This window comes from Trachypithecus francoisi, unplaced genomic scaffold, assembly GCF_009764315.1.
Source record: "Trachypithecus francoisi isolate TF-2019V2 unplaced genomic scaffold, Tfra_2.0 Lachesis_group1, whole genome shotgun sequence".
NCBI lineage: Eukaryota > Metazoa > Chordata > Mammalia > Primates > Cercopithecidae > Trachypithecus > Trachypithecus francoisi.
The window spans coordinates 169,228,786-169,252,748 of NW_022681454.1; the positions used below are offsets into that span (position 1 = coordinate 169,228,786).

The 23,963-nt window shown below is 35.9% G+C and overlaps 1 protein-coding gene across 3 annotated transcripts in view; it reads right to left on the reverse strand.

The window, feature by feature from the left end:
* Positions 1–223: 223 nt before the first annotated feature.
* GPM6A (glycoprotein M6A) overlaps positions 224–23,963 on the reverse strand; it is a 370,573-nt gene continuing 346,833 nt past the window's right edge. For 2 of the 3 annotated variants that reach the window (XM_033215731.1, XM_033215730.1), the window contains 4 exons: positions 18,082–18,235; positions 7,598–7,674; positions 6,652–6,717; positions 224–2,337 (listed from right to left, as the gene is read on the reverse strand). In XM_033215731.1, coding sequence (XP_033071622.1) covers positions 2,185–2,337; positions 6,652–6,717; positions 7,598–7,674; positions 18,082–18,235 — 450 coding nt within the window. In that variant the 3' untranslated portion in view covers positions 224–2,184. The remainder of the gene's footprint in view (positions 2,338–6,651; positions 6,718–7,597; positions 7,675–18,081; positions 18,236–23,963) is intronic. The other variant, XM_033215732.1, reaches the window with a different exon arrangement.

The window sequence follows — 23,963 nt, forward strand, 5'->3', positions numbered from 1 at the left end:
TCTAAATAAAATAACCTCCAAAGTCTTTACTCCCTCGAGCCAGCATTCTGATAGTGAATATTTACGCACAGAATCGTCATTGAATTTTGACGGGTTAGGTCAGCTCAGCTGAAGTAGAATCATGAGGGGATAGCATCTATTGTACTTGAAAAGAGTTCACACACATAGGAAAGAGGAATAAACAAAACAAAAAAGAAAAAAACAAATACACTGCAGAAGCTAATAATAAGTACACAAAGTACACAAGTGTATTTATTACATTTTGCAAGCACTTTGTTCTACATTTCAAAAACGCCACCATCAAGCTGTTGGCACATTTATGTACAAAACAGATTAATTGTAATGCCTGCTACAAAGCACTCTGTGAAAATACAAACTCTAATACCAGAAATAAAAGTCAAAAGTGTCAACATCATTACATAAGTTGAAACGACAGTTTTATCACAAACTGTTAAGACATGGAACTGAAACACTATAATATAGAATTTAAAGAAGCCCATTAATATTTTGCTGAATATCTGTAATACTGCATATATCAGAAAAATGTTGAACCAGTAAGATAATCTAAGCATAAAGAAAAGGAAGCAAAATGAACCCCAAATTAATCAAATAATACTACAGAATGCATAATCATGCCACAGATATCTCTAGTAGTACCCCCTACCTACTACAAGAACTTGTAAAATTACTGATGATGCATGACTAGTCATTGTACAAAGATTATTTCACTCAATAAATTTTATTAGAAATGCAGTTACACTGAGAAAGGATTTCACAATGGTCAAATCAGTGCACAATACTACCTAGCTTAATACACTGACAAAAATGTCTTGTCAGGCTACATCATTTTAGAAGACACTTTACAGCATTCTTGTAGCATTAGAAATAATCAAAAGAAGAGAGTCAAGGTTAAAACAAACACCAAATTTGGTCCAATAATACTGATTGCTTTTTTTAAAATTCCTTTGATACAGGTACTTTTTATAAATGAATAAGAATGAACATTCGGTTAAAATGACTTACTTGAAATAAAAACACAAATATATCACTACACTTTCAAACAATACATTCTATAGGAGCCTCTGACCACACTTGAGAAAACACTACAGGTAAACCAACATAGATTGGAAGGCTGCAAGCAAAGCTATTATATTAATGGAAGCCTTTTCAAATATATCATACACATTTTAGGAATAGTTTACAGAGGTGCAATCCATTAAAACTTTTAAAGTAGGTAAAACAACTTCCGAGGGGTTAGTGTGCTTATTTGTAATAAACCACCTTCATAAAGGTAATTAATTTTCCACATTAGCATATTAAAAGTTCCAATCCAGCCACTTCTTAAATCACAAAGAGATCATTCTCCAATAGTCTACAGTAGTTATTTCCATTAAAATTGTCTCTATATACTAAACTTTAAAAAGGTAAGCCTGGTGTCACAATCTTAAAAAGGCAACTAGCCATGCATTAGCATTACTGTTTCTACATGCTCACAACATAAACATGAGTAATCTGAGATAAATACCTTTGAAGAACATCAAGAAAAAGTACAATGTTAACAAAGATAAGAAGCACTTCTTTTTTTTAAACCTACTCTTACAAATTTAGAAATTGCACCTTAGATTGATGAAAACATGAACCAGGGCCTATAGTAATATGGCCCCTGATCTTCAGACAAAATTTCCGTATTTCAAGAGTCATCATGATGTCATCTCTGTCTATTGTTCATAATGTACAATGGTCCCTTTGAAGGTTACCTGTAGTTAAACTAGTTACCGAAATCAAAACTAAAAAGTATAAAAAGCTATTTTCTTTTCAAAACATAAGAAATAATGCAAAAGGTGTTATGTATAACACATGGGAAGTGGTTAAAAATCAAACAAATCTTTGCATTTGACAATGTTAGTATCTTTGCTTTTACAGAACTAGTAAATGAGTTTGAGAAATTTCAAAAAAAAAAAAAGGCTGGATAGGAGCTTGTAGAAAAGATCTGATTTACATCAATTTAATAAATTGGGAAATTAAGTGCTAACCAACAAAGAATTGTACTCAGGTGATTCATAAGTCACCTTACAGATCATTGATGAGAAGCACTTTCACTTTGTTTTTTAAAGGTTGGATGGTTGGATGGCCCTTAGTTAAACACCAATGCATTCAAATGGTAGAAAGAACAGGAAGATGCATTTATGTGTATGCATTGAGCCGCTCTTTGGAGCGAGTAGAATGGATGTCATGAAGCTCTTGCTCTTCCTTCGACTTGATGTCTTCATACTTCTGCATCCGGCAGGCGTCTTTCACATAGGCCCAGTTGGCAGACAGAACCATAAGGTAGTGAACCTAATCAAAGACAAAAATAATTTATATTGGAAGTTTATTCAGTGTCTTCATTACACCTTGCTATCTGGAAAAAAGTCTTAGAATTATAGATCTTTTTAGGAAATGTTCACATATAAAATGGAACCAAAATTTCTCTGGTAATAGAAACAATATAAAATATATTTTTCACTCCTCCAACTATATCCCACCTATTCTTGGCACCCTTTCCTTCAGTATCTCTTTCTCTTCCTTTTCAATTCTTGGAAGTAATCCAAGACTAATTCTTAATCTTTATGGGATGTTTCCTGCCCAATGTGTCCTCATTTGCCCAAACCATAGACGATTCATTTCATGTTCATCTATCTATGTTTTATAATCCATAATCAGAAAATATTCTCACATACAGTTTGTGTCTAATTGACTTGAATTAATTAGAGGATCTATTACCCCAATTAAAGAGAGATCATGGAAACCCCCAAATATACCTGTGGATTTGATTAACAGGTTAGTTTTGCATATAACGAATTTTGCAGTTTCTTTTCTACTATACGCTACAAGAGATGAAATATTGTGTCATATGGGTTTTTTATGTGTATATACATTCACAACAGCTACAATAGTGCCATGTTCAAAAAGGAAGCGCCTGGTTTGTCTTGAGTAACGAAGTTGCTCGAGAAATAAAGCTCCTTTATTTGACTTGAGTTGACCCAGCAATGAGCCTGTTTATTTGTTTTTCTTTTCTTTCTTCCCTCTTGGTCCACAGGGGAGGTAAAGCAGCTTTCCACATGATGAATTTTGATGAATAGGGAAGAGAAACTAAGTTGACGGTTATTTACTTTCTCTGAGTTTGAAAGGGTGGGCAATATTTTAAACCAACATTCAGAAAAATAGAACACTAAGATTTTGATGATTAGTAAATAGTACGTTGAAAGAGGAGGCGGGCTGGCTCTAGAAAAGTACAGATGGATATAAAGAATGCAATGTCATTTCCAAATAGTGAATATTGTGGCATGTTCAGATAGTCAACAAACAGCAAAAAAAAAAAAAAAAAAAAAAAAAAAATTTTGACATGGAATGTAGGGAAAAAGATGCACACCACTATAAATAACCTATTTTTAGAATTTTCTGTTTCCTCCGAAGTTTAGCATTTTGTTTAAGGAACATTATAAGCCACCTGAAAGCAGGGGCTGTGAGTTACATTCTTGTACATTATGGCATTTACATAGTGAAAACTTAATCACTATATATGGATTAAGTAAGGCTTATACACATAATGAAGTTTATGCAGTATTTTGTTGCTGTAAAATATCAAGTGCTGTGGAGAGTGCTTAGTACATAGCAGATACACAAAATATTTGCCAAATAAATGAATACATTTTTCAATCTTCAAAAACTTTTCATAGTATCTGAGAAAATGTGGCCCCCAAATTATTGTTAAATATGTATGAGTGAGGCTGGGCGCGGTGGCTCACGCCTGTGATCCCAGCACTTTTGGGAGGCCAAGGCGGATTGATCACTTGAAGTCAGGAGTTTAAGATCAGCCTGGCCAACATGGGAAACCCCATTTCTACTAAAAATACAAAAATAGCTGGGTGTGGTAGCATGTGCCTGTAATCCCAGCTACGCGGGAGGATGAGGCAGGAGAATCGATGGAACCTGGGAGGCAGAGGTTGCAGCGAGCTGAGATCATGACACTCTACTCTAGCCTGGGCAACAGAGTGAGACTCCGTCTCAAAAAATACATATATATATTTATACAATATATATATTATATATAAAATATTTATATTATATATATATACATATATGAGTGAAATACTGAAAAGAATTTCAAGGCCAGGTGTGGTGGCTCACACCTATAATCCCAGCACTTTGGGAGGCCGAGGCGGGCAGATCACAAGGTCAGGAGATCGAGACCTTCTTGGCTAACACAGTGAAACCCCATCTCTACTAAAAAATACAAAAAATTAGCTGGGTGTGGTGGCAGGTGCCTGTAGTCCCAGCTACTCGGGAGGCTGAGGCAGGAGAATTGCATGAATCTGGGAGGCAGAGCTTGCAGTGAGCCCAGATCACGCCACTGCACTCCAGCCTGGGTGACAGAGGAGACTCCATTTAAAAAAAAAAAAAAAAAAAATCAAGGTCACTCCAATTCAGAAACAGGTGCTTCCTAATGGATCTTACAGGCATTTCCTCTGGCCTTAAGGGGAACACAAGTTGCAGGGCTTATTACTGTTCCTTGCTAGGTGAACAGTGATTACTGAAATCTGGTCCAATGCTAAGTTGACTTACTTTGTCAGCATGTAGGACTTCCTAACTTCTCTACAAAATAATAGAGTAGAGTAGAACAGAGTAAGTTCTTAAGAAATACTATTAATAGCATTACAATTAATATTCTTAAGTTCTTAATATGTATTAAGTTTTTAAGAAATATTATTAATAATAAAGTCCCTGCTTTATTATTCCTGGTACTAGCAGTATTAGTACCAGGAACAGCAGCAGTCGTTATATTTTCCCTCTCTCCTAAGACCTGCACTATTATTAGAGCTTATAAGTTGGAAATACATAGGTCAGTCATTGAAGCTAGTATGGAGTTTTGTGATGACTCTAGACAGAGAAAATAACCCCCAAAGAATGCTTAGTACTTGAAAAAATTATCTTCTAAACTTTCTGTTTTAAATAAAATTTATGTATAGCTTTAAGTATATGGAAAGCATAGATTGCTTAAGAAATACATAATATATAAATTTCTATCATCTCAAAATCTGTTGATTTGTTTTCAGAGTAAGCATTTTCAGGGATATTTAAATAACATTTGTCTAAATAGGTGTTTTTCACTAGTGTATACCTGTATTTTTAGACAGAATTTTATATGCACATATATGTAGCAAATGCAAACAAATGTTTATTATACTCCACTTTTTAAAAGATACCTTCACAGACTTCTTGTGCCTGGGCATACATTGCTTGTACATACCCGTGTCATTCAAGTTTTTGACAGTACAGGAATGGGTGTATGAACACAAAAGTACATATGTTTCCCCTGATGTCACAGCCAGCATATATTCTCCTAAGGACCATAATGTTTGATATATCATTGGCCAGAACTTGTTGGCCCTTCCCCAGGGCATAGTTTAGCATTAACTTTAGGTTAAGAATATAAGGCCTTTGCTTCTTGTTCTATTTTGAACCCCCCAATTAATCAACCAACATGATCTTTATCAAGCATCTCACATTCTGAAACAAAATTTCTATATAGAGTTTTACTGTCACTATATCAAAAATGTTGAGCAATGCTAAAGTAACGAAACATGTGAAAATTCATGTTAGTACTGACAGTCAGTTCTTTTGAAAATATATGTAAGTCATTTTTAATAAAACAAATTAAATACAAAATATTTATGAAATCACTAAAATAACCAGTCTGACATGGCTTATTAGCACATTCGTATTTTCTCATCATTCTTATTTTTAGTCTCTGACCAGAGAGAAAATCTTTTTTTGAAAGAAAGTGTTCCTTTCACCAATACATTAGATAGACACTGGCACCATAAGGAACAGAATTAAATAAATTCCAATTCATTCACCATTTTTATATATTGACTCGGCTGTGACAGTCGTGAGGTTACTAGGAGTCCTTCTAGGGCTACTCATCCTCAAGGATACAAACATAGACTGAAGATATTGGCTGCAAAAGCTATTACTGATGCTCAGAGCACTTGCTCAGGGTTGATATTTGGCATTCCAGTGGGCAAATTGGAACTCATGCCAAGTTAGAAAGGAGGAGACTGGCCCTGGCACGTGGTAGATCCTCCTCACCGTGTAAAAGCTTGATGTCTTAAAAGAAGATCTAACGACTGGCTCTTAATATTTCTGCAGCAAATTAGATATAGAAGACATGACTTGAAACTACTGAGGGTTTTTTTTTTTTAAATAACCTAATTTGTTTTTCATAAATGACTCTATATGGTTTTTTAATGTTCTTAGTTAAGAAAAAAAATGTAAATCAAGGAATAGATTAGATTACTCAGAATGTCACATTGGTATATACATATATGCTCCAGAAATAATTTTTATATTTATAGTAATCTAATATCTAAAATCTTAATGAATTACTATTTTTGTTAATGTTCTCCATATGGTAATAATACTATTTCTTGGGGTTTAGCCTTGTTGTTGACTTACTTACTTGCCCATTGTTTCCCCCTGGCTTTTTAAATCTGATGAAATAAACGTGTTTTACATGGACTTCAAACTTTAGAGATAGTTTATCATCTCTACAAGCAAATAGCTCTGGAATTCACATTGAAACCAAGCACCAGAGCTTTGAGGTCTTACCATAGCAATGACTGCTGCCCCAGCTCCAGCAAGTGCCACAATAAACAAGTGGAAGGTCATGTTCAGCTGCAACGGAAACCACAGAGAATCAAAAGGTGCCAGAGTTACAGGTAGAAAAGAGGTCAAGATTGCTGCTGTCTTATAAACAAGGCTTTGTGCATCTTAAATAAAAGCAAGCCTGTGATAAATCACACACTCGATCAAAACAGATTGTTACAATATATTTTCCCTTGCAAATCATTGAAATCCTTTCAACTTCATCATTATAATACAATTTCATTATAAAAATGAGACAATGATTAATAATGATGGTTTTCATCACTAACATTATAACAATATAAGGAGGGCTATGCTCTCTTTAAAATAACTTCATCGCCGGGCGCGGTGGCTCAAGCCTGTAATCCCGCACTTTAGGAGGCTGAGGCGGGCGGATCACGAGGTCAGGAAATAGAGACCATCCTGGCTAACACGATGAAACCCCGTCTCCACTAAAAATACAAAAAAATTAGCGGGGAGTGGGGGCGGGCGCCTGTAGTCCCAGCTACTCCGGAGGCTGAGGCAGGAGAATGGCGTAAACCCGGGAGGCGGAGCTTGCAGTGAGCCGAGATTGCGCCACTGCACTCCAGCCTGGGCGACAGAGCGGAGACTCCGTCTCAAAAAAAAAAAAAAAAAAAAAAAAAAAAAAAAAAAAAACTTCGTCATGTTTTCAGCCTTCATTAAAATGAGTTTCCAGAAAATTTGAAATAGTTGTTATAATGTTTATTGAAATATGTAGAGCATCTAATTCCTATTTAGCCTTTACTCCCCTGAATAACACTACTTCAAGTAAAATTGCCTCTGATAGAATAAAGGGGAAATTCAATATAGATTTAGTTATAAGACATTATCCAAATAACAAAATGAATGCTAAAATTCTGACAAAATTAAAGGCTGTAAAACCACTCACCTCAGTAGATTCGCACATCCTCAAGAAATTCTCAGATACAGTACAAATTTTCTTTTCCTCTCCAATTGTCACAATTCCTACAATGTGTAGAAAATGACAGTTTAGCGGTATAAATGTTTTGAAGAGCCAAGAGAGAAAAAATGAAAGTTTTTGCTAATCAAATTTAAGCAAGTTCCATTTTATCTTATGTTATAGTGGAAAAATTATTTAGCTTTCATTGTGGATAATAACTACACAGAGAATTATGAATATAATATGCCAAACTATTCAGCCCTCAAGCAATTCAAATAATTTCAATCTGAATTTAATTGAATCTCACCACCAGAATTTCCAGATTCAATTATAGCCAGTTCATTGGTTTGGCCCATTAATGTGATAGTATAGGCATCACAATTATTTTGTTAACTATGCCCCAGACTGTGCTGAAGTCAGGATCTAAATTTGTTCAGCTGGTGCAATGCTTCTGTTAATCTATAAAAGCATATTGCCCAAAGGAGTACTTTTTTTTTTCTGCCAATATTGCAAACAATGCTATTAGTAACAGGAAATGAAAAGTTGCCATTTCACTTCTATTTACCCCTGTTCCAGTTGGTTCACAGACCAACTGCAGTAGAATCACCTAGGAAATTGTCAAAAATATGTATTTTTAGACTCTAACACAAAACTGATAGATAGAATAGATGGGAATCTATGAATGTGGGGGCTAGAACACTACATTTTTAAAACGAACACAGAGGTAATTCACTGGCTTGTCTCTTCATCTCATCTTAGAGAGGAAAAGTAACCAAGTTCATCTGATGATGGCTCTTTAATTTCATTTTCAGAACTCTTGAAGTGCTAAACACATACAGGCATGATAAAACACACTGAGGACATTCTAACACCTAAGCCTTTAGCATTTGTTGCTCTTTAGTTGTTTTTGTTGTTGTTTTATTTTTATCGTTTGGTTTGTTTTATTTGAGATGGAGTCTCACTCTGTCACCCAGGCTGGAGTATAGTGGTGCAATCTCAGCTAATCGCAACCTACACCTCCCGGATTCAAGTAATTTTCATGCCTCAGCCTCCAGAGTAGCTGGGATTACAGGTGCATGCCACCACACCCAGCTAACTTTTCTATTTTTAGTAGAGACGAGTTTCACCATGTTGGCCAGACTGGTCTCAGACTCCTGACCCCAAGTGATCTGCCCGCCTCAGCCTCCCAAAGTTCTGGAATTACAGGTATGAGCCATGGTGCCAGGCCTTCTTTATTTAGTTTTAATATGTATATGTATTTACATATTCTTAGCTTTATGAGGTATTATCATTCTCCCTCTCTTACAAAGGTTCTGCTGTTAGTTTCTCCTTTGCAAATAGTTTGTGGAATCTATTTCAGTGCGAAAAAATCTTTTTTTTTTTTTTTTTTGAGACTGAGTCTGGCTGTGTCGCCCAGGCTGGAGTGCAGTGGCCGGATCTCAGCTCACTGCAAGCTCCGCCTCCCGGGTTTACGCCATTCTCCCGCCTCAGCCTCCGAGTAACTGGGACTACAGGCGCCCGCCACCTCGCCCGGCTAATTTTTTGTATTTTTAGTGGAGACGGGGTTTCACCGTGTTAGCCAGGATGGTCTCCATCTCCTGACCTCGTGATCCGCCCGCCTTGGCCTCCCAAAGTGCTGGGATTACAGGCTTGAGCCACCGCGCCCGGCCTCAGTGCGAAAAAATCTATTTGCAGTAAATAAACACAGAGATCCCTCAATAAAACCTTTCCTTTCTGCCAAATGGTTCTAAGAGTGGGTAAAAATTTAAAAGGCTTTTCTCATGAGATTTCCTCCCTAAAAATCACCATTGTTGAAAAAGCTTCTGGTCAAGGCTCTCTCTCTTCATCGTAATCCATTACAGACTTTATTCTGTGGAATATTTATGTTGTACTTACATTTCCTTATCCATTTCTCAATTCACGTTTTCAGCAAAACACCTAGAAAGTGTTGCCTAACCGCATTGCAATTCCGTTCCTTTCATTTCTATTTAAACCCTCTCAAGTCAGATTTTGCCCTAACCCCTCTCCATGGAAATTTTTCTTATAAAGATCACTAATGACCTCCAAGGATTAATTCTCAGTTTCCATGTTCTTGCAAGTTGGCAGTATTAAACACAGTTGATGCTCACCTTTTCTTTCATGCTCTCTTCATTTGACTTCTAAAATCTATACTTTTCAGTTTCTACGTTTCTTATCTCATTGGCTCCTTCTTCTCATATTTTTGTCTGTTGCCTCCCTTCTCTCTGACCTCTTAAGTTGGAGCTTCTCATCCTTCACTCCTCAGCCCTTTTTCTCCCATGCATATCTCATCCAGTCCCAGATATTTAAATATTATCAACAACAACTAAATCTATGTGGCCATCCCATATCTCTCTTCTGAAATCAGGATTCATATATCCAATTTCTTATCTGACAATTCTATTTGGATTTCTAATAAGCAGTTTAAAAAAAACTTCTGCTCTTCTCCTTTGCTGGTTCCACTCCCAGGCAAACACTTCTCATAGCCTTTCCTATGTTTCCTGATAGCAAATCTTACCACTTGCTCAGTCAAAAGAAATTCCTCCTTGAATTCTCTTTTTTCCCCCCCAAACCCTATATGCAATCTACCAGAAAATACTGCTGCTTCTATGTTCAAAATATATCCATAATCAGACCGATTCTTCCCACCTCCCTTGCCGTCTCCTGATCCAAGCCACCAAAATCTCCCACTTGGATTAGTACAATCATATGCTAACTGGCTTCCTCGCTTCTACCCTTCCTACAAACCATTCTTCAAGTAGTAGCCAGAGTAATCCTTCTGTTATTAGTCAGACCATCTCCTTCCTCTGCCAAAATCTGTAATGACTCTCTATTCCCCTCAGAATAAAGCCCCATACCTGTAATGTTCTGTAATGCACTCATCAAGGTGGTAAATCACAGGAACTTGTAGACTTCATCTCAATCTTTGCTCCCGCTCTCTTATTCTACTTTGGGCACATTGGCTTCCCTGCTGTTTCCTGAGAAACCAGGTATCATGTTGGCTTGGGAACTTAGTACCAGTTCTTCTCTCTGCCAAGAATATTCCCTGAGCTGTGTTCCTCCTGTCCTTCAAATGACAACTACTCATGAAACCTTTCTACATCATTTAAAAAAATACTATTTTTACAGTAGGTAGTTAGTCAGACATGAGCAGAGCAAGAGAGTCCTCCAACCCATCACCCACCCAGGATGTCATACCACCATCAGGTGACAGTCAGGCAGTTGTCAATTGTCTTTCTAAAATAATAATTGGTCACAGCTGTCTACCAATAAAGAAACACCTGTGGCTGGTGATCAGTAGCTTCCTGATACAAACTTAGGAGTTGGACAAGCAGGCTCAAGCATGCACACTAAGAGGCAAAATGGCAGAGTGTAACTGATATATGACCTTCCTCTAGGAACACTCAAATGATAAGTGAAAAACATCTCAAATAAGCATGCGAGAAACTCCAGAATACACACTGCACGTACGGTCCCTCCCAAGTGCTGGTCAGCCACTGCGCATGCGGACAGCCCACCCCAAGGGAAGAATCAGGTGAGAAGTACGCAAGACCCTAGAAGAAGGCCAATGTATAAAATCCCAAGTCAAAAGATCAAACAGTGCACTTGATCTCTCAAGTCGCCCACTTGGTCCTTTTCCAACTGTACCTACTTTCATTACTGCTCTAAAACCTTTTAATAGACTTTCCTTCCTGCTCTGAAACTTGCCTTGGTGTCTCACTCTGTCTTATGCCCCTCAGTTGAATTCTTCCTTCTGAGGAGGCAAGAAAGTGAGGTTGCTGCAGGCCCATATGGATGTGCCACTGCTAACGTCATTACTGAACCTGCAGTACTCCTGATGCTATACGTATATGTGTATACACACACACACACACACACAAGTTTTTGTGATAAGTATACCATGTATAACAAACATATATAATATACATTAAAAAATACTTGTAGTTTAAAAGTCAACATATGAATAATATGAAGCTCTAGAAGTGAGCTTGTGGAGGAGGAGCTCCAGCGTAAATTTGAAAACCTGATTATTTTGATTCTTGTATATCTGTCTATGAATGGCCAAATTGTTCTCACCAAAAATTAAGATTATTCAAACTTATATCAATTTTTCTAAATACTGAATATATTTTATTACCTACGGAAAAGTTTTTAACTAAATGATACAGACTGACATTTTCAGTTTCTTCAAAGCAATTAGGAGAAAAGGCAAGTTATAAACAAGGATGGCCAGGCGCAGTGGCTCATTCCTGTAATCCCAATACTGTAGGAGGCTGAGGCAGGTGGATCACCTGAGGTCAGGAGTTCAAGACCAGCCTGGCCAAGATGGTGAAACCCCATCTCTACTAAAAAAAATACAAAAATTAGCCACGTGTCGTGGTGGGCGCCAGCTACTTGGGAGGCAGAGGCAGGAGAACGGCTTGAACCCGGGAGGTGGATGTCGCAGTGAGACGAGGTCATGCCACTGCACTACAACCTGGGCGACAGAGTGAGACTCTGTCTCAAAAATAACAAAAATAATAAGCTAAAACTAGGCAAGAGAAGCATTAAGAACTAGGTGCAAACAGAATTGGGGAGAACAGGGAGGACTTGATGCATGAAAGTTGCAGTAACAGGCTTTTTTAGTACTTTATATTTTTCATTTTAGCTAAACACAAGTAATATATTTCTAGCATTGTGAGAATGGTTTGTGCCTGAAATACGAACAACTTCAGAGAAAATGATGCATAATATGTGTACACAGTTACTATGACTTTCATCACTATGGCAATAAAAACCTTTGGTGCTTACTGGACAGTTAAAGTATGAGTCCTAGGGTTGTAAATTCCTATTAAGAAAACTATAGGCCGGGCGCGGTGGCTCATGCCTGTAATCCCAGCACTTCAGGAGGTGAAGGCACGTGGATCATTTGAGGTCAGGAGTTCGAGACCAGCCTGGCCAACATGGTGTAACCCCGTCTCTACTAAAAATACAAAAAATAGCCAGGCATTGTGGTACACGCAACTCCTCAAGAGGCTGAGGCAGGAGAACTGCTTGAAACCGGGAGTCAGAGTTTGCAGCGAACTGCGATTGCACCACTGTACTCCAGCCTGGGCGATAGAGTAAGACTCCATCTCAAAAAATAAACAAACAAACAAAAAATGTAAATGAGAGTTGGAAGTAAGCAGAATGAGCAGCTACTTATGACACTCTGATGTCTGATAGGATGATAGGTATTAACTCCCTACTATGAAATACAAATGCTCAAATTTAAAAATAATTTACATTTACATTGCTAATTGTAAAAATGATAGAATATCAGCATATCCTTTTGTAGATTCTAGAGACCACCTAACTCCCCTGGCTCTGGGGGACTTTTCTTTATTTTCAAAGTCAGCAACAATGGATCTTTTCATACCATTCTTCTCTAGTCCATCTCCCTCTGAGTGACTCCTCTCCTTTGGCCCTATTTTTCATTTTTAAGGACGCTTCTGATTACATTGATGCCACCTGAATAATTCAGGCTAGGTACTTTCTTAAAATTAGTTGATTTTTTTAGTGGTGGAGGACAGATTTGAGACTGATCTCTCATCCACCTCCGCTGCAGCACCTGAAAAAGCCTTCCTTCCTGGCAATACTTTCTGTCTCAGTGACTGGCTTTCTGTGTGGCGAGTGCTGCAACCTAGATGGAATCCCTGCTTTCAGCAACAAAAATAGTGTAAGCAAATAAATGAAATGAAATCCTATTGAGAAGTGCTTTATGGAAATAAGATAAAAACAAGCTGCTCTCGCTAACATGTGTGGGTGTGCTGAGTAAGAGGTAGGATTGGCTAAAAGTCTAAAAGAAGCCCTACCTACTTTGTCTCCATGGCTTGCCCTTAAGTTTTATCAAATCTTCAGGTTGTAATGGAGGAAAGTCTCAAACCTTGCATCTAGATGATGCAATGGGGATCGATTTTAACATTTCCTCATATAAAATTATACAGATAAACATCTAATACATCCAATGAAATTGAATCACAGAATATATAATTGGAGGATAACAGAAATCATAATAAAAGCTTCAAAATACAAGTAAAATTATTTCATGATGCATTTTGAAATACAGAAAATCCTAATATGATATGCTGTCTACAAATTGTCCAACTATATCAAGTAATGTCTCTGCCTTCGATTAGAATTGTTTGAATTGCATAAATGTATTACATGCATGGGAATGAATAGTGAGATGCATACCTCCACTAAGCAGGTATAATGGCCATTATAGGCTGAGAGTTCCTATTACATAGTTTAAATACCTGGTCTCCTGTAAAATAAAAGATAGCATCTATATACTAAGGAGACAACTTTGCAACAAGGGAAATGGCTTTAAAGTATATTCTTATCTATGCAATTGTCTTTTTGATGAATATTAGTAAATTCTGAATTGATCCTAATACAATGTTTGAGGAATGGTTCTCTCATGCTTCTTGATAATAATGTGGTTGTATACATACATTCAGGAGTCTTACCAGGATATATAATTTAGAGGGCAAATAAATACTAAATAGCAATAGATTTTATATAAACAGTTAAACAGAATGTCTTAATAGCTCATGTAAATGCTGCATGACATCTAAAAAGTGTCTCCTCTTTCTTCCAAATTCACAAAAGAAAAGCTACATTTGGATAAATCTTGATAAATATGTTGTAAACATTGGTAAGCTTCAAATAAGAATTTTAACCACATATTTATGCTTTATGAAATATGGAAACAAATAATATAGCACATTCTTTTTTAAAAAACAAAGACAATCAGAGATATGAACTAATGAGATTGAAATAAGGTTTTTGACTTTGAGTTGATGTCATAATGGGATGAAACCTTTGGAACTTGGGGTAAGTTGAATGTATTTCACACAAAGAAATGGATGTGTATCTTTGGTGGCCAGAGTAGGCAAAAAATAGGCTCCCACAGACTGCAGTAGGCAAAAAATAGGCTCCCACAGATGTTCACATCCTTAACTCTAGAACTGGTACCTGTGTTGGAGTAAGCTGTGAAGGGGAATTAAGCTTGCAGAATTGTCAGGGAGATGCAACTTTGCTGGCTTTTACAGAAAATGGGTTGCCATCATGATCAAGTAAATGTAGGAGATCACACAAACAATAAAGTGGTTTGGGAAAAAAATTGACTTGGCTTTCAATATTGTATTTGTCTCCTACTGCTGCTGTAACAGATTGTCACAAATGTAGTGGCTTAAAGCAACACAAGTTTGTCTCTTACAGTTCTGGAAGACAAAGCTAAAAACCAAAGGGTCATCAGGGCTGCACTTCTCTGGAGGCTCTAGAAGCAGGAGCAGTTTTCTTTCCTATTCCAGCTTCTCCAGGCCACCCACATGCCTTGGCTCTTGGCCCCTTTTCTCCATCTTTAAAGCCAGCAACACTGCATCTTTCTGCCTTTTTTCCATAGTCTATCTCTCTCTGACTGACTCTTCTCTTCTGACTCTCTCTTCCAGTTTGAAGGACCCTTGGGATTACACTGGGCCCATCTGGCTAATCCAGGATAATCTCCCCATTTTAAGATCAGTTGACTAGCAACCCTAATTCCCCATTGACAAGTAATCTCACATATATGTATGTTTCAGGAATCAGAATGTGTACATCTTTGAGGATCCTTTATTCTGTCTACTTAATAGACTAATGGTTTACTTAAGATTATCGTTGAAAAAAGCTCTTTTGCTAAAAATTGTATTTGAAAAGCTGTCGAGTAGAAAATGATTGTGCTAAGATTCAGGACACTCACCTTTCCATCCCAGTATGGCCTGCTGGGTAGCTATATCCCTGGAAAATTATTTCATTTCTTAAGGCTCCATTTCTTTTAGACCAGACAGCTGGACTGGTGATAAATGAAGTCCATTTATAAAAGTCTATGATTCTAAGATATATTCTGTGCTTAATGTCATAAGGAATCCTATATGTTCAGTGGTATAAGTCTCAACACTTTCAGTGAGATTAGGTTCATTTGGGGATCACAAGCACTTGAATGCATTGAGAATTAATAAGTTTTTCTTTTTTTAAAGTTGAAAATATTAAGACGGTCCATTTAACTTTTACAAAGGATTATTCTTTCTGTCCTTTAGAAAAATAACTTGGGGAAATTTTAAATATTATTTTTCTAAAGTCTCCCAATATTTTTTCAGTTTAGAATATGGTTTGATAATACCAAAGACCTTATAATCACCTACTTAACTATTTGCATTTATTATACTATAAGAAATGAAATGTTTCTAATCAGAACATGCTAATCTGTCGTGTATTTCTGAAAATATAAACAATCACATTCAAGAGAATCTGACCCTCATGTATTCCAGTGATAACACTTTCTTAAGATAAACCGAAGCTCTGAGAGTAGGGTTAACAGATTTAACGGTGAAAACAATCTCGGTGTCCCTTAGTTAAACTTGAATTTCAGATAAAGAACAAATCATTTTAGTATAACTATATCCCATACAATATTGGGTACCATATTAGTAATTAAAATACAGCTTGTTTATCTGAAATTCAAATTTAACTGGGTGCCCTGTATTTTAACCCGCCAACCCTATTTGAGAGGCTAATCACATATTTTTCAAATTTAACTTTTAGGATCGGCAGAATAAAAGGAAGACGTTTAGGACAAGGGGCTGAAAGCAGAGTCATGGCTTTCTAAGCAGCTGTTCTGCAGTGACCTCCAGCAGCATTTGCTGTGGGCTCCTTTTCTGATATCTACAAGGGATTTGATTTTGAGAGTAAAACCTCCCCAATGTCCGTATTCCCTCTTGCCAAGAATGTCACCCATAGAACTTTTTCTCCTGTACGCATGTACATATGAGTATTATTATTACATGAGATTTTTGCCCTAAATAAAATTAACCAAAGAGGACTGCTCACTTATTTAGCACTCTTTGATTTTTATCTGTATTTATTTATTTATTTATTTATTTATTTATTTATTTATTTTGAGATGGAGTCTCACTCTGTCGCCCAGTCTGGAATGCAGTGGCACCATCTCAGCTAACTACAACCTCTGCCTCCTGGATTCAAGAACTTCTCCTGCCTCAGCCTCCTGAGTAGCTGGGACTACAGGCATGTGCCACCATGCCCGACTAATTTTTTTATTTTTAGTAGAGACAGGATTTCACTACCTTGGCCACACTGGTCTCGAACTCCTGACCTTAGGTGATGTGCCTGCGTTGGCCTCCCAAAGTGCTGGCATGAGCCACCACGCCCCACCTGATTTTATTATTATTAAATGCGAACTAGTGTAGCGTAGTGGATCACACTACAGGGGGACTTAAGGCTTCATCTGTTAGGATGATAGGTAAGCCTGTTCTGAACACACAGTTAGTTGGCTACCCTATAATCTACTTACAGCATAACCGTAAAGCCACAAGCCCTTCATATCCCATCTAAGTGAAATGTTTCCTGCTTTTCTGAAGTATGAGGAAACCTCATTAGAGAAAAAAGCTCAGTGTCCCCAGGTGTTAGTAGGTTGGCTTTTAATGTCTGTTCAGAGAAAAAATAATCCATTTGCAAATGTGGATTTGCATGTCTTTTATAAATTCTGTAGCTCCCATCATGTTACACACGATAACATAGAATCTCAAATAGGCTGAGATTATACTCTACTTTTCCACTTCCAGCTCAGTACTAAGTTTTAATATGAAAGACAGTTGACTTATGAGCAAGAACCAGCCTCTGATTCAACCTGCGTTGCCCATGTTTGAATCCTAGCTCTGTCAGTTGCTAGCTGTGTAACCTTGGACACGTCACTGAACAACCCCATTGTGCCTCAGTTTTGTCATCTACAGAAGAAGAAAACAGTATTGCCTACCATATAGAGTCATGAGAAGTAAACAACATGACACATGTGAAGTACTTAAAATAGAGTCTATATGTGGTAAACCCATATACATACGAGTATTATTATTACATGGGATTTTAGCCCTAAATGGAAATAACCAAAGCAGACTGCTAATTTATTTAACAGTTTTTGTTTTTATCATTATTAAATGCTAACTAAGATGCTGCCCCCCCCATTTCAGAAGACAACGAACCATGTCCTTCTTAGGTGATCTTTATTGTAGACTTGATATTTTGTGCAGTTTTTCATGGGAGGATGAAAGTAGAATGCAGATATCACATTGAGTTTGGAAAACAGCAAAGGAATCAAGAAAAGGAAATCGCACTTCTAAGCTGCCAATACCAGGGAATGTGATCTGACATCCTGGTCAATATACATGTGTATACGTTGTGATATTAACATCCATTCACCCTTGACTTTCTACTTGAAATTTGAAGGGAATAGTCTTAGCAGTAATACTCTGATAAATTTATCTCTGTGGTAGAAGAGGTACTGATCATTCCAAAGGGATCTATAATAGTTTAGAGGCAGCTATGTAGGTAACACAATACGGGGTGGTGTTTTACAGTTAAGAGATCCAATATCCACCTACCAAACTGACGAAGGTCCAAGCAGAGATTTGCTCCCTCCACTAATGTGGTGTTCCGGCAGATGGTCCACAGATTGAAGTACATGTAAACTGGCAGTGAGGTGAAAGCCGTGACTCCCAGCCAGGCCAACATGAAAAGGTATGTCAGCATAATGAACTGCAAAAGAGAAAGAAATGGAGAGAGAAAATGTAATCTACCAAAAAGGAATAATTTTGTGTTTAATCTGCAAAGCTCAATTATAGAAAGTTTATAGGGATACAGTATGTAAGTCAGTATCACAACGCTGTTGATTTGCAGCACAGGAAGTTGAGAAATAGTGCGTATAATGGGTTAAGTGAATAAATCTGCTGGAAAATCATATCTTGGCAGAGGTTCTGATGTACAAAGAAAAAATAATCTATCTGCATTATCATGCCTTTTCATCCATGTATTTAAACTTAAAATCGCACCACAAATTTTTTTTTTAAATTTAGAAAATATTCCTAGGTATTTAGAAAGTATTCACCTTGCAAAGGGAATTCGGAACAATTAAAAGTCTGTCAATAAATTTATGTAGGACTAAACTGTCATCATGTCATTCATAAATATTTAAGTTGTTTAACCGTGTTTACAATTAACGAATATGGTAATTCTTAAATCACATTAGTATATAATATTAGTGTGTACTCTTCTTTTAAAAATTTTTTATAAACTTAAGTCTGCTTTGTTTTGTGCTTGTTAACATATATTTTATATATAGTTTATATATACTTATGTATAGTAAAATATTATTTTAATTTTGAAAATAAAGTTTTAAAAATACATTTCAGAAACATTTTTAATATTTATAAAGTGTGTAAAAGAAGTTCATGTATCCTGGATAGAATTGAATAAAATACTTAGTTTAAGCATGAATTTAAATGAAGTTTTAGTTCACACATAGTATAAATGCTGACTAAAAGGACATGTAGATAGATGTATGTATTGGTGGATGGATGATAGACAGTAGATAGAAAACTCTCTGAAATATAGCCCCTGGATGCCAAAAGCTACATTTCCATAGATATTTGGTTCTTCTGAATTTCAGAAGCACACTTTGATCAAAGACTGGAATAGATTGACTAGTGCATTCTGGCTAAACTTTTAACACCTCAAGCAGTCACATTTTCAAAATAGCAATACAGCATACAATAAATATACTGAAAGAAACTAGATATCTTATTCGACCCTATTCATCTCTTTTGTGATGAGTTATCAGCTAGATTTTACCCCATGATTTAGGTGAAATCTCAAACAAGTCAAACTTATTCAATAACCCTCTTAATATGTATTGAAATTAGCATTTTTGAAAAACCGTAAAATGAGAATCAATCCTGTGATAGAACTTATGCAGCTATATTAAAGTTATATAGTGATTAACATAGAGTTTATTGGGATTAAGGATAGCAAGAAATTTATATAAAACCTATAAAGGGAGGCAGGAGATCAAAGCTTTCCATTAAATAGCAGTTACTAAATGCCCCAGTACTTCAGAAACCCAGAGCATTCATGAACACATGTTTTCTAATAATATTGTTTTATCTCATCTCAACTCTTACTTCCTGTTTGTCTCTACTATGAAATGCTAATAGTTGGGGCCAACATCTGTCTTGACAACATCCTTAAACTAAGATTTGGCAGACGTACTTAAACCTTATACATGTAAGATGAAACAAACCCTACCTCAAGAATATTAGCGAATAAAACTTGCTGAATATTAATTTATTTAAATCACCTAAGGAAGGAGAGTAACTATCATTAAAAAGCTATTCTTTTTAAAAATAATATCAAAATTTACATTCCTTTTAGAATTATTTTGGTCTTGCTGAACATATACTTATGAGGCTAAATATGCGTAAATATGCATAAAGATTTATGGCAGGATTTCAGCCATGTAAGGCAATAACACTTCCCCCTTATTTTACTGATTACAGAATAAAATAGCCCAGGTGGAAATATAGAGAATATTTGGTCTTAAGACACACTTGAGACACACATGAGCAAAATGTTTAGCATTTTGCTAAACATTTTGCTCATCTTCCCCAGAGTGAAAGGATAATATTAATATTTTTAAGTGGTCTTTATCCTTTCTTTCTGGAATGTGGAATGAAGCATATCATAGATGAAGCTCACAGAATAGTGGAGGGGTCAGCTCAGAATTTCTCCCCTCTCAAAGGCTTCCCTACCCTATCACAACATTGCTTAGGCACCCAGTCTAAGTGACAATGGTCACCTAAGCCTCTGAACATGGATAAGCATACTCCAAGCGGCAATACCCATTCACCTCTAACACTAATAAACTATACGATATAATGCACGTCATTTTCCATCTTTTGCCATTGGATTCTAATATGTAAGAGGTAGAAACCTGTCTCTATTAATTTAACAAGCACTGACATGCCAGTTACTGTGTTCCTAAACTAAATATCACATGCTTTTAGCAATAAAAGAGGGTCTTCTGGCATACTCAAGAAAGGCGTAGGCTTTTCAGCTGGCTTGAGTGTAGTCTGCTCTTTATACTTCTGTTTCTGCCTCTGTAAAATGGAAGTAACTCTAAATTGGCTTCACATGTTTAAGTGAGCCTGAGATGAGATAATGCATGAAAAGCATTTAGCATTGAAACTTGTTACATAAGAAGCTCTGACAAAAATATTAGCTATTTTTATCATTGAAAATATCAATGCAATTACTACTATATTGCTACATATATTGTGTACATACTATGGAATTATATAATTCTATATAGTCTTATAGAATGAAGGAATTAGATTTCATTTCATGTTTGGATAAATTAAAAGAATAAGTTCTTGAGTTTGGGAAAGTTATTCAAAATGAACTCTCTCTCAAGAAGGAAGGCTCCAGAAATTCTTGGAAACCATGCTGAAAGTGAAGAAATCCTCTTAAAAGAACACCTTTGGGGGAAAAATCTTTTCTATTAACATTTTCATTATTTGCAATTGTAGATCTCAAGGCTAATGTATAGTCTCTAGAACAATGAACATGATATGGCAGTCTGAAGCACATTGCTTTGGAGGACTAAAAGCAACTCTAAAATCGATGGAAGAGTAATCAGCATGCTTTTGGTTGCATCCTCTCTATCTTATTTTTCATTTGTTCTACCCTTAGGGATCTTTCTAAAGCTTCTTTTGAAGATGCTGTTCAATGTAGAATGGGACTTATAACTCAATAGGTTTAGATTCAAAGTAGCTTGGAACACTTTGAAGTGTGTCGCTACTGCTACTTTACAAGGCAATAAAAGGTCTAACTTCTGAAACCACAGGACTGACTTACATCTTCTTTCTGCTCTGAGCTACGTTATAGCAAATTAACAAAGCTGGATGATATAGAGTAAATCAGTGTGGTGAGAAAATATTTCCATTACTATTAATGCATAAATTTTTTGCTAGAAAAATGCAAAAGTCTTTATTTTCTAACTTCGAATGTAAACTGATTATATTTCAGGATGTAGCAGTTCACTAAAGTATTCACTGAAGTATTTAAAGAAGCTAAAATGTAATTTGATCTCTCCATTTTATGTTCTATTTCAGAATCTGATGATTACTAAAATTGAAGAATTATTCAAATTGATCATGCGTAATCCTATGTAGAAAATCTTTTACTGTAATAAATAAAATATTGCATAATTATAAATTTATTTCTAATGTCACATTGTTAGTCATATAATGGATATATATTTTTTGTAGTCTGAATGTTAAATAAATTAGTAAGCTGCTCTTACTTTTCTTAGAACAAACTCTGATAATGTGAGAAATTTTTCTGATTCTGAAAACAATTTTTGTGTATGTGCGCCTTTATTAATTTCTGCTTTTTGATTAAACACTTTCTGAAATTCATCTTCAAAATATCTGGGAAACAGTGGAAAAATGAAAAAAAAGTGATAAAAGTACTACTGAACTTGAAATCAGATGACCTAGTCACTAGTTTGACATACCACTTAATCTCCCATAGTCACTTTCGTAATTTGTGAACTGGAAATTATGATACTTTTCTTATAGGGCTATGATGTAAACAAGGGGAAGATTCTATATAAAATCACTTAGCAGAAAATGTAAGCAGTAACTCAAAGAGAGGAGATAGTCTGATTTAATAAAAATGTATTACTTAGTACTTTCAAAAGGTAGGTATGGACATAAGGAAACTATTTCTGTCCCATTGGGTATTTATTGCTTTGAGCAGACACTGAATTTTAATTTACAGTAATTCTAGGAAGGGAAGATAAGTTCTGTAGAAATTACATAAACAAAGTGGCCTCATTGGCTTTTCTTATTTTAGTCATTATCTAGGATCACTTACATATATTAAAATGCTGACTAATTCCTCCTGACTCACACACAGACAAAAAAATTCAGTAAAACTTCCTTAATTTGAATTAGTTAATTCATTGATCTTTGATAGTAAAATTGGTATAAAATGATAAAAATGGGGTGCTATATATTTAATTAATATCTGACATATTCCATTATCCCATAATCGTTTTAGTAGCATTTCATCAGAACATGCAAATGTCTGGTAAAACAAGCATCCTCCTACTAGATTTCCTGCTTGATTTTTGTTTTTACTCAGTGTAAATTTCTTGATATCCTACCACATGTTAGCATTTGATTCAACAAAATTGTTATGAATTGTTTCTTTGTCACTTGAAATTAAATAAAACCACATGTGATTATTGTTTTGATGTCAGTCTGGATATTCTAATCACTTTTAGAAATCTGGTAGAGAAATTGAAACAGAATTGCAAGAGGCAAGGTTTCATGTTCTTTAGTAAAAGGCGACATATTATTGCTTCTTGATTATGTAGCCATTGAGATTGCAGTGTATTTAACATGAAAATGACTTGTAAAATATAATTGGTTTTTCATCTGAACTCCTATGAACTTAGACTTAATGTCTAAGAAAATCACTCCCTGTTGAGGTCTAGACTTTCTGTGGTAACTTCAGCACATGTGCACCGGTAGAGGTAAAAATAACACCTTGGAAGTCAGCAGCATTGATGAAAAGAAGCCAGCTGACTCTGATTCCAAAAGTCTCTGAGTCTCTGAACTAACTGATGAAAACATATGCTACATATTGAATGGAATGTTATAATATAATGAAGAGTTTCAGATATAAGGCACATTTAAACTTTAGTGAAATGAATAAAATGGATGTTTTGATGTATCCAAAGCCTCTTTATAACCAACAATATTCTATCAGATTGAACTCAGGTCATTGTTTCTCATTTTTCAAGGCACAGGATATAAAAATAGTTTACTAAATCTTAGCTCAGAACCTTATATTTCACAGTAATATATTTTGGTAGTATTTTCTCATCTTGGAATGAATTTAAAGAGTAGCAATCCAATTATGTTTCCCACTTTAACAACAAAGGAAATACCTTTAAATTTTATCAAAGGCAGAAATGGCTCAGAGTTTAATAATCCTGTGATTTTAAACGACGCTTCAATAGATAGACAATAGCTGAGGGAATGCAACTTCTAATAACGGTTTTCACCATGGCCAGACATTAGGATCATCTGGTCAATGTGAGAAAGAAAAAGAAGCTCAGGCCCCTTTGTGCTAACTATATCTATATTTTTAAAATCACTGCAGGTGATTCTGATAGATATCCAGTGTTAATAACTCCTTCTATATTGGAATCAAAGGAGATCTTAGGAGTACATTTGTTGTAAACACTTCTTTGCTCTTCAACTTTAGGCACTGACAGGGTACTATTCCTATTGTTTAAAAAAACAATGAGATGATAAACCAGACACACCTACTAATGTCAATGAAATAGCCAAAGGCATTAATGAATGGGGTAACTGGATATGAGCCAAATATCTAAATCAGAGTGTCTTGAATTTGT